The 12,654-nt window shown below is 31.9% G+C and overlaps 1 protein-coding gene across 2 annotated transcripts in view; it reads right to left on the bottom strand.

Annotated features, from left to right (window-relative positions):
- The window catches only part of TOP2B (DNA topoisomerase II beta), a 58,243-nt gene that overhangs the window by 30,250 nt on the left and 15,339 nt on the right, over positions 1-12,654 (bottom strand). For both annotated transcript variants that reach the window (XM_081286685.1, XM_081286684.1), the window contains exons 3-10: positions 12,301-12,391; positions 10,931-10,994; positions 7,138-7,283; positions 6,277-6,374; positions 5,499-5,711; positions 2,600-2,773; positions 364-465; positions 146-283 (exon numbers count right to left, since the gene is read on the bottom strand). In XM_081286685.1, the coding sequence (XP_081142811.1) occupies positions 146-283; positions 364-465; positions 2,600-2,773; positions 5,499-5,711; positions 6,277-6,374; positions 7,138-7,283; positions 10,931-10,994; positions 12,301-12,391 (1,026 nt within the window). The remainder of the gene's footprint in view (positions 1-145; positions 284-363; positions 466-2,599; positions 2,774-5,498; positions 5,712-6,276; positions 6,375-7,137; positions 7,284-10,930; positions 10,995-12,300; positions 12,392-12,654) is intronic.

Genomic DNA, 12,654 nt, shown 5'->3' with positions numbered 1-12,654 from the left:
GTTTGAAATTATCAGAATTAAACATATTAATTTGTGGTGTAAACATGACTATATTCACAGTTAATACAATAAGACAAAGTAATCACAAATAGGATAAATCAAGAAAACAACTTCCACCTTGAAATATAATACAAGTTTTACTCACTGCTTTAAAAAATTTTTCTGATAGCTGACATTTGGACCCAAAACTTTTGGGCTGTAAAGTCATGTTTTCCTTAGTCTGAGAATCAAAAGTTGGATTTTCAATAAGACAATTGATAAAAACCCATATATGGTTTTTCACCTGTGAAAAACAGAAAAAGAAGTCAACATTAAAACTAAAATTATTTTAAAATTCAGCAAAATATATAAAGCATCACTTACTTGAAATGGTTTCACTGATACACCTGCTTTGTTCTTTTTCTTAACTACTTCAATCAGTTTACCAACAACTTGATCTACTACATAATCCACATGCCGTCCGCCCTAAAGAGGAAAAAAAAAAAAAAAAAGACGACAGAATCCCAAATCTTCTATAATTAAGGTAGCCAACAACTTCCAGTGATTTCATTTTTCTAGAGAAGTAATATAAGTCTCAGAATAACAATGTCAAAATTTTTTAATTAGATATTTTTGGCAACAGCACCAATAAACCAAGGCCAGTTCAAGAGGGGGGCCTTCTATACTTTAGACCAACCAGCTACAAATTGGGAGTTCCCATGACTTATTCAGGTTTGATAATTTGTTAGAATGGCTCATAGAACTCAGAAACACATTTTAGCTTCATTTGGCAGTTTATTTAAAAATATATAACTCATGAATAGCCAATAAAAAGGTACATGGGGCAAGGTATGGGAGCAGTAGATGGTGGGTACATCCTCTCCAGACATGCCACCCTCCCAACACTTCAATATAGACACCAACCTGGGATCTCTGAGAACCCCATTGTTTAGAAGCTTTCATCATATAGGTATAATCTTAAACTCAATCTCCAGTCCCTCTCCCCTCCCTAGAAATCAAAAAAGCTAGGGTTTCTAATTAATGTTGTTATTTAAGGTAACTAGCCCTGTCTATGCATCTACCACATGCTGAAATATTAAAAGACATTCCTATAACCCACCATATTTAGGAGCTTTGTGTTAGGAACAGGGACAAAGATCAAATGTTAGAACAAAAAAGTTAACTCCTATCATCCCTACTACTCAGGAAATTACAAATTTTAAGGAGCTCTGTGTCAGAATCAGAGACAAGAATCAAAATGTATATTTCTTATTATTCTATGCAACTATATAAAACTCTACATAGCCAACTCTATTATGCAGTGGAAATAATAGAATAGGGGCTGGTAGTGTATCTCAGTGGTAGAATTTTTGCCTAACATATAAGAACCTGGGATCCATCCCCAGCACTGCCAAAAAAATTTAAAAATAAGACATGAAAGTGATAATGAAAACGCATATGGTTGGTGGTAATAAGACACATGATTTAAGCCTAGGAATTGTGGCAACCATTGATTGTTATAAATGTAATGGGAGAATTTGATAACTAACACAGATTGTTTTTAATCGGCACCCAGTTATAAAGATTCACAAACCATGACTCCTTTGTTAGCTAGGGACAGTCATATGATCCAGTTCTAGCAAGTGAAATGTTAGCAGAGATCCACTAAGCGAGTCTTCTAAAAACCCTATTGTATTTCCAACCAATAGAGAGATTTGGCTCAACTCCATTTTCATCTCCCTAGAACTTAGAAGTGAGGCATAGGGGTACAGCTAGCATCTTGAGGGTGTGAAAATAAAATCACATGCTAAAGGTGACAGAAAAGAAAGCCAGAAGGAACACCGGGTCCCTGATGATGTTGCCGTGACACATTAGCAGCCTAAGACTGCCTATTCCTAGTCCCTAGTTATCAAGAAAAAATAAAACCTTCACATGTTAAACTCACAGTTTAAGTAAATTTCTATTAATCATAAATGACTCAATTTCTGCTGACTACAAAAAATGATTCTATTAAAAAATTATACATTAAAAGAAATTAAAATTTTTTTATTCAAACAAGAGTAACAAATCACTGCCTTAAACTATTCCAGGATATATGCTTGTATTGCCCAGAAATTTATTATAGTCAATGAATAATATATATATATATTTTTTTGGTGGAAGTGAAACTGGAGATTGAACCTAGGGCCTCACACATGCTTGAGCAAGGGCTCTACCACTGAGCTACACCCGGCACACTAAGTGCTTTTATATGAGAACAATGTCTTTTGATTCCAAAATTCAAAAGCCTACAGAACAAACTTCTTAGAGTGACAAATAACATGTTCCATAATCTGACCTCTCCAAAAATTTATCTATTATTCTATAATATACCCTAAACTCAGAACACAGAAAAGGAATTTGTTATTCTAACTTTCATAAATAACTATAAATACTAAGCATATAAATGTAATTCTCAATGGATAGTTAAATAAATTGTAATATATCTATTGTATAAATAAGCTTTCACTTTTATAAGTCAATTTTCTCTAAGAAAAATGGACTTAGTATCTTTTATTTTGTTATTTTTAATGCAGCATTGTTTACAAATAACCTTGAAACAAAGAATTTGCATACTTACTTTTGTAGTTGCAATACTATTTACAAAGCTGATTTGCTGGAATCCTTTCTCACTCAATGTGAGACAAACATCCCACCTTTCATTTGCAAGTTCATGAATAACTTTCAGGGCTACCCCAGTTTCATCCAATTTGTCTTTCACATAAAGGTCTACATAACTTCGAAATCCATTTACCTATTAATTTAAAAAACAAAGATAATAAACAATACTATATTGGCACCGCAAACAGGTGAATGCCATTGGGTACTTTACATCTTTTCATTTCTTCTCATTTACAATAACTAACCCCACAGGTCCAAAACTTCATGACTTTTCCCTAATCTATTTCTTTATCCCTGATCTTTAAAAATTATTTATTTCTCTGTGTACTTGATAAAGAGGATAAGGGATGGGTAAATTATTATAAAATTTGTCATAATTTAGTTCTTAAAATGACAGAGATTTCCGGTAAGTTCAGACATAAAGAGCTGAAACAGAAGCCTTTTCTGACCTTATAAGAAAACAGGTTATCAAATAAATTAATTTTTCACAAACCCATCAAAGAATTTAGATCATAGTTTGGAGAAAGACGTGAGTCTATAGAAAACCACAAAATCTAAGTACTTACTTACTTGGGATAGAAGTTTAGTAAACCAATTGGAAGTTTAAAGTAGGATTTTTAACTAACAATACAGAAGATTAGACTAATAAGTGTAGGAAGCTTCTGAAGGCTATAGTCATAAGGAGTTCTTATTACTTTGCAAGGTTTTCTTCCGAGAATCTCACCAGCTTCTCATAGGAAAGATCAAAAAGAATCAAAAGAATGATTCCCCCATGGTGCTGCCCAAGGACAGAGCACAGCAGCTAATGGGAAAGCTACCCAGACCTATCTTCCTTACCAAAAAAAAAAAAAAAAAACTACATATTCCTTATTCTGCAGGGCAGGGGTCCCAAAGGACACAGACTGAAATCACTGATGGATACCTGCTGCAACTGGGTAAAATGAATAGAAGACAGAAGAAAAGTTTTTACTATGGAGAATGAGTATTTCTGAAACTTAATTTGTGAGATACAGGCTCACTGTATACACTCCAAATACTGGGATTTTAATCAGGCATTAGAGAATTCCTCCCCCCATAATTACTCCCATGCTAATAAGTCTCCAATAATAAGAGGTTTCAGCTAGAAAAGCTAGAAGAGACAAATAGCCTCTGAGGCGAAGCCCAAAGGAAAAAACCCAAGGCCAAGGGGAAAGACAAAAATAAAGAAGAATTTGAACGTCCCTGGAAAAAACTTCAAACACAGCTTCAACTTCTGGATAGATTAGCATAAATCCCATACTAAAATCTATTTAGTATCTACTGCCCTACACAACATAACCGATTTTCAACAAAAAATTTCAGGCATATGAAAAGGTAGGAAAAAGTCTAAAAAGAAAGCCATCATCAGAATCAATTCTCAGAAACATCGAAAATGTTTTAACAAGCATCAGATAGGGCATTTAAAATAATTGTGATTAGTATGTTAATGGTCTCTAGTGCAAAAGGTAGAAAACATGCAACTTCAGCAGAGAGAAGGAAATAAGAAAGAACCAAATGGAAATGCTAAATATCCAATATGTGGTAAAAGATATAAAGAACATCTTTGACAGGCTCGTCAGTACAATTGACACAATGAAACAACAACAACAACAAACAATCAATGAACTTGAAGATAGTGCAAAAGGAAGAGAACTGAAATACAAAGAGAAAACAGATGGAATAAAACAAGGAAACTATCTAAGAGGTTGGGATAATACAAACAATAAAATTTAGACATAATATACTAGAAGGAAAAGAAAGGTCAGAAGAAATATTTGAAGAAATGGCTAGAATTTTTCAAAATTAGTGATAGACAACGGGGCTTTGTCAACCCACAATTCTATATCCAGTGAAAATATCTTTTGAGAGTGGAAAAAATACTATCTCAAACAAAATTCATCGCCACCTATTCCACAAGAAACATTATAGGAAAATCTTCATACAGAAGGAATATGACTAAGATCAGAAACTGAAATTAGATATGGTGGTGCATGCATGTCTATAGTTCCAACTACTTAGGAGGCTGAGACAGGAAGACTGCTTGAAACCAGGAGTACCAGGAAGGCCCCAGCAACATGCAAGACCCTGTCTCTCCCCCTCTCCCTCTCTTTCTCTATCTCTCCCTCTCTTTCTCTCTCTCTCTCTCTCTCTCTCTCTCTCTCTCTCTCTCTCTCTCACACACACACACACACACACACACACAGATCAGAAACTGAAATCTACTCTAAGAATGAGAACACTGGAAACTGAATAAATGTAAAATATAATCTTTTATTGTATTTTTAATTGCTCTATAAGAAAATTGCTTAAAGCAATAACAATGTCACTAATTTTTTTTTTGCCATTACATTTTCAAATATTTCTTCTGCTTCATTCTCTTTCTTCTCTGTCTGATGTTTACATCCTATGGAAAAGTGAAATCTATGATGAGAATGACTCAAGGAAGGAATGAAGAACCTGGGTTTATACTGTCCTTTCACTAAATATAAAGTAATGTTTAAAGGTGGGCTCAAAACCATTCAGACAAGTATGTTTACTATAAATCTTATGGAAATGACTAAAAAGGTCTTTAAAAGTACAAGTAAATAGAAAAAATAAAAACACAGCATTTTAAAAATACTCATAACCAGAAGACACAATTGGAAGACTTAAGCAACAAAGAACAAATTAAAGGAACATAAATCAGCAACATGACAGAATTTAATCCACATAAATCAATAATCACTTTAATCGTCTAAACACACAAGTTAAAAGAAAGATTATCAAATTAGATTTAAAATGCAAGCTCCAACTATATTCTAAAATAATACATTGTTATATTTTAAATAGAAGACACTTACAGGCAATTTCTTTCCATTAAACATGACCTTGACCCCTTTACATGAACCAGCCAAATCATATGCTCTTCTGGTCATAAGGGCCACAATATCCTTGTCAAGTTTTTCCATCTTAAATTTAGACAGATCTGGTTGGAATGTTATGCATGTGTAATCTTCACCATCAAAATGTTTAATTTTGGCTTCAGAAGTCTTCATCATATTATTCATCCATGTCTTTAAAAGAAAAAATACTCAAATATTTCTATAATGCTTTTACATTTTATAATACATAAAGACTTGGCTCATGAATACATTCATTTACCAACTATTTCCAACCTTACAACAAATCAAACAAATCCTTGAAACTAATATTAGAGATTTAAAAAATGTTACTATTATAACACTGTTGAGGATATTAAATTAAAAACATGATGCTTTTTCTGACAAAATTAAATAAGGTTACATAAACTTTCAACTATTTTTAATGACCTGCCAAAAATTTTCAAATGTAAATTTGAAGATTCAATGAGGAATTTTCAACCATGCTAAGTGGCTGCATTTAAATAAGTCTATAATATTTGGGACATTTTTACTAACACTTGACAAGGTTAAAGAAGTCTGTTAAATAAAGCATTTTGCTTTAAGAGAATAATAGAAAGATCAGCTTATATAAAATCTCCCAGGCATTCTGGTGTCTCTTTACTTACTTAACGCTTAAAAAAAAAAAAAGAAAAAAAATGTTACATAGGTATCAGCAAAACAATAACATTTTTAAATGAAATCCACATTTCTATCATACCTGTTTAAAACTATGCTTGTATTCTTTGCAAGCCGTTTCTACCGTAAATTTTGTACTGAAAATATTACAAAGTTTTGCACCATAACCATTACGACCACCTGTTAAATTAAATGTAAAATATTTAGTGAAAATTATTTTAAAGAAACTTTGCTAATTATCTACCACAGGACAGAATCTAATGAAAAACAGTTCTTACTGTATCTTATCAGTTATTGATTGAATATTTTTAGCATTTTTTTTCACTTAATGAGAACATTAAAATTTAGCATACACAATAGTATAATTAAGACAGATTATCTTTACTATTTGAAAACAATTAAGCTTGGTATTTCCTACAACACAGTAGATCTAGGTTAAGTATGACACCAGAACTTTCAATCAAAATCCCTTTTCTACTATCTAGGAACTATCAACCTACTTGAGCAACATAAATAAGAAAACATTTGTTTGATCCCTTTCTACTTTATTTACAGAGTCTAGCCTTTTAATTTTGACCCTCTTAAGAAAAACAGTTTAAAAGTAATTTAATACCCCCAGACATTGGCTTATATAATAACAGATTTATATATATATATAAGTATCATAATAGTCTTGTCTAACTTAAAATTCAAATTGTCAAATTACAGTTCCAGCAATTCTAACTTTAGTGTATTACCAGACTTTTTAAATGTTTTTGACAAAACTATATGACCAAGACAATAGTATATGATAGTATTTTATAAATGTTAATTCTGAAAAGGATTTTCTCACAACAATACTACACAGGTTTCCTTTCTTGTAATACTTTACATAAAAATAGAAAGGTATCAGATTGTGTTAAGAAAACAGTATTTCTCAATCAAAATGCCATTCAGACTTTACCTGTAACTTTTTTCTCATCATCATCATAATTGCTGGATGTTAAAAGTTGTCCAAAAATTAAAGCAGGAACATAAACTTTCTCTACTTTGTGTTCCACTACTGGAATGCCTTTCCCATTATTCCAAATGCTTATAATGTTCGACTCACTGTAAATAAACAACCAAGTTTAGAGCTTAAAATTAAACATACATTAATTTCCTTAAAAAGTAATGTTATCCTGAATAAATCTTACTATCTGCAAGCCTGATGCCAGTCATTACCAACTTAGCCACTGATTTATCTCAAGAAAATACTTGCTAAGGATACAAATTTCAATCCCTGAATCATAACTCAAACTAGAATCACTAAGATCTATAAGGTAATACTACAAAATTTCTCAGAAAAAGTAATTCTTCTCAACCTCCCAGAAAAGAATAAAAGAAATAACACTTTTACAAGAAATCAGCTATAGGCTGGGTACAGTGGCACACACCTATAATCCCAGCAGCTATAGAGATTGAGGCAGGAGGATTGCGAGTTCAAAGCCAGCCTCGCAAAAGCGAGGCACTAAGCAACTCAGTGAGACCCTGTCTCTAAACAAAATACAAAACAGGGCTGGGGATGCGGCTCAGTGGTTAAACACCCCCGAGTTCAGTCTCTGATACAAAAAAAAAAAAAAAAAAAAATCAGCAATAGTTTTCTTTTCATATAAATTAGCCAGAGAAAATGGTTCAATTGAATAAACAGCATAAGAGCACTCTGTTCCATTTGAATTGTTTTAAAATGAATTATTAAATTAGAAAAACTTAAGCAAAAATTATGACTGAAATGAAATTCATCTTAATAAAAATAACATTATTTCTATAATATATGTAGTTAAAAAATGACTTTATGAGAGGAAATTCACAAAAGTCAAAATGTTAGTTAAAATTCAAAAATAAAAGAATCTGCAGCTTGTCACAAAATGCATACTGTTATGGTTTGTAATATGAGGTGGCCCCCAAAAACTCACATGTGAGATAATGCAAGAGGGTTCAGTGGGGAAATGATTAGATTGTCAGAGCCTTAAAGTAATAATCAGTGAGTTAATCCCTGATAGAATTAATTTAGTGGTAACTGGAGGCAGGTGGGGTGTGACTGGAGGAGGTGGGCCATTGGTGGGCATGGCTTTGGGGTATATATTGTATCTGGCAAGTGGAATTTCTCCCTCTTTGCTTTCTGATCATCGTGTAAGATGCTTCCTTCAGCCACACTCTTCCACAACGATATTTTTGCCTCACCTCAAGCCCCTAAGTATTGGAGCCAGCCTTTTATGGACTAAGAGCTCTGAAACCATGAGCCCTTGAACAAACTTTTCCTCCTCTACAGTTGTTGTGGTTGGGTCCTTTAGTCACAGCAGTGAAAAAGCTGACTAAAACATATAGTTACCCATTTTAGGTAAACATAAAATTCAGGGCAGAGATTCAATAACTTCCCATCAATGATTTATAAATAATAACAACAGAAATTTAAAAAGGAGAGGTGTCTCCACCCTTTTTTACTTGGAGTAGCTAATTTTATTTTATATTAAAATAAAAAATTTTTCCAGAAGAGGTAATTAAAAATGAGGTGGTAATAATAAGAAAAAAACCTTAAATCTCATTGCCATTAAGAACCAAATAAATTTAGTTATGATTTTTGTTTCACTGTATGCCCACTCAAAAATGTTTGTTGAGAATTTAAAACGTAATGATAAAAGTACCAGTTACAGAAAAGCACTCTTTGTATAGAATATGTAATAAACTGATAAGCACCAAACAGCCTTATCCAATCTACAGAGTTGTATTATGTCTCACTTCTTTTTCATTTTGTTATAAGATTTTTAATCCATTTTGTAAATTCAGTATTGTTCAATTAATGTGGCTAGATCAAAATAAAAGAATTTAATTGGAAAGCAGTATGGAGATTCCTCAGAAAACTGGCAATGGAACCACCATTTGACCCAGCTATCCCACTCCTTGGTTTATACCCAAAGGACTTAAAATTAGCATACCATAGTGACACAGCCACATCAATGTTTAACAGCTTAATTCACAATAGCTAGACTATGAAACCAACCTAGGCGTCCCTCAATAGATGAAAGCATAAAGAAAATGTGGTATATATACTCAATGGAATATTACTCAGCTTTAAAGAAGAGTGAAATTATGGTATTTGCCAGTAAATGGTTGGAGTCGGAGAATATCATGCTAAGCGAAATAAGCCAATACCACAAAACCAAAGGCTAAATGTTTTCTCTAATATGTGGATGCTAATTCACAATAAAGCAGGGGATGGGGTGGGTGGGCACTAGGGAAGGATAGTGTTACCTTAGATTAGGTAGAGGGAAGTGATGAGGGATGTGGGGATAGGAAAGATAGTAGAATAAAGTAGACATTGTTACTGTATGTATATATGTGACCACATGACAAATATGATTCTGCAACATGTTTATTCAGAAAAATAAGAAATTATATCCCATCTATGTATGATATATTAAAGTACATAACTGTATTCTACTTTCATGTATAACTAATTAAAACAAAAATTTTTTAAAAGAATGTATTTAAGCAGAGTCCTCAGGTGTCTATCAGAATATTTTAATTTTGAATTTTAAAAAAGGTTAAAAGATATTAACTATTCAATATCTATTATATCTGACTAGCTCACGTAAAACATAATATATGATCAAAGGTATTGTATTTAACTGACAATTTCCTAAATAAGGAAGAAATCTTAATGGATAAAATTTCCTTAAAACAGTCTTAAACTTCTGTAAAACTTTTAAACATACTATACATCTAACCATATCAGTTCTCAAGAATATTTTCACTATAGAGGGATGGTGTTGTGGCTCACTGGTAGAGTACTCGCCTAGCATGCATGAGGCACTGAGTTTGATCCTCAGCACCACATAAAAATGTAAAATAAACATATTGGGTCTACCTAAAACTTAAAAATAAATATTTTTTAAAAAAGAATATTTTCACTATAGAAATAACCCAAATAAAAAAAAAAGAATGAAAAAATCAAGACCTTCAGTAAGATAGTCATGTGGTAACATTTTTATATAAGATACAGTTAATTTCATGATATTACCAGATATAGTTTTGCTATATCATTAACCTGAACAATATCATCTGGAATTAAATTACAGACAGTAAGGCTATACCTAAATTGTTAATTGTTAATAAATTGTTAATTCTCCATGTTTATTAAAAAAAATTCTTAAAGCCATGTTAGATTTCCAGTGAAATTAAAAGAAAGACTAGCTAGGAGGCATGCAGGTAAAACAGGATAAACAAAAGACCTCTGTTTATAATGTAAAACTATGATTATTTTATATCTATTCACCCTTCAAAAAAGCCAACATAAAAATCTGGTATATATTCTGAAAATCAACAGCACCTAATTTGTTAAACCATATCATACATAATGGAAAAATCTAAAGGCTGGTCATAAAACTTAACTCATAATGTACCTGGAATAGCATTAATAGCACTTAGCCTTAAGTCCTGAAGTAAGGGCAGAAAGAAAAGATAGAGTGATTACTTTTGCAGCTAAAATGAGACTATCAAAGAGAAATGGTCTCCAATGGCTCCCATAGGGAAGAAATATGAGGAGAAAGGTTATAAATGACAGGAAAAAAAAAAAAGATAAAAACCACAAAGTCTGAAGCAAAAGAGAAGCAAAAGAGAAGCAAAAATGTACTAAATATGTACATTATGCATTTGAGCACTATTCATAAATAGTGCTCAACAACTAAGCATAAAATCTTAACTTGAAATATACTTACGGATCAATAGAAACCTTAATGCAGGTCATATTCTTATCCCTCTGCTTATTGTCAGCAGCATTAACTACAAAATTAAACATATCAATGATAATAAAATTTACAGTTATATAAACAAATATATGAACACAACTGTATGTGTATCACTACTTAATATAAACATCTAAATGGTAATAGTTAATGCAAATTATCATTAACTTCTAAAAAAAATCTTGATTTCTAAGTAAGATTTGTAGTTTCTATCACACCAAATGAATTTCATGTTTTGTACCACACACACACACACACAAAGGGAGGATCTGTTTTAGTGATATGTAAAAACAAATATGAGCAAAAACATCTGCACTTAACACCCTACATCAGGCATAAAAATAAAAATTTGGTTAATTATATTTTATCTTATTTACAAATAATTACTTTCTCTTAATCTCCTTCAATAAACTAGTGATTTTATATGCAGATGGAACTGAAACCAACCAGTTATTTTTTAATTAAAGTCTTCAACACCCTTAGGAATCAAAATGCTAAATCTTACTCACTATAGCTAATGATAAAAATATTTTTGCTTTCATTAATTACTGCCTCAAGAAAATATAAACACAAGTTAGTTGTCAAGTTGAACTTTAAACACAAAAGGAATGTGTTCTTGACAAACACTTCGTAATAAACCTAAAATAGTAAAACTAAATGGACAGTGAGGAGGCAAATGTGAAAGTACAAAATGTAACCAGTCTTACTCTCCTTTTCCCAAGGACTAACAGAAAGAAGCTCAGAGAGATCCACACAACCCCAAGATCTGGGAAACTTTAAGTTGTACTAATGAGCAGGCAGAATAATTTCTTGACTAAAGTTTAAGGTTAAAACCATTTCAAAGTATAAGCATTCCTAAGGAGTCAATTATGTGGTCAAACTTCACTCTTAATCATGTGATTTGAAAAAGACACACCATTTAGAACACAGGCTACTAAACTTGACTGCCCAACAAAAATACTCAATTTGTTGGTGAAAAACCCAATTTAAACGTTCCACTTCCAACTCCCAGAATCCACCAAGATCAGGCCCTGTAATTTCCATATTTAACATGTAACTGTAATGTTAGCAAACCCCAGATGACTACATATATAGGAGCATAAACCAACTATGGGATTACAAATACAACACAATCATTTTACAGATGAACAAAAACTGAAATCCAAACATACGAAGTATAGCAATATGAAAATACTGGTAATGGTATAAATTTTCTGGAGAACATTTATATTCAGCGTAAAAGTGAGAGATATAACTTTAAATTTTATACTATAAACATAGCTTTATATACACAGGAATATTATGATATTAATAGATGCATTACATCTTAAGCAAGTACTCACCCAAAATTTCATCAAAGATCTTATATAAACCTGGAACAAAGGTAACCTCTCTGCAATTCATCCCTACATCTTCATCGTATACCCACATTAACTGCATTGAGAGAAATGCAAACACACCTTTTTACTTCATAAGTTCTTAACATCAATTTTACATTGTATAAATCCACATTCTGTCATTTACTCTATATAAATGGTTAGGTTTTCAAAATAAAGGAAAATATACAATTTCAGGTGTAAATCAAGTTCACTATGCATGTGGAATTCAATCTCAAAATTGAGAAATTGTTCATTTTTTACACATCTATATTCTTATTCATACATAAAATCAGCTTTAATATAAGGCACAAGGACAGG

Source organism: Spermophilus citellus, assembly GCF_964194105.1.
Source record: "Spermophilus citellus genome assembly, chromosome: 3".
Taxonomy (NCBI): domain Eukaryota; kingdom Metazoa; phylum Chordata; class Mammalia; order Rodentia; family Sciuridae; genus Spermophilus; species Spermophilus citellus.
Note: the sequence above shows the minus strand (reverse complement) of the source record. Positions and strands in the feature narration are given on the sequence as shown.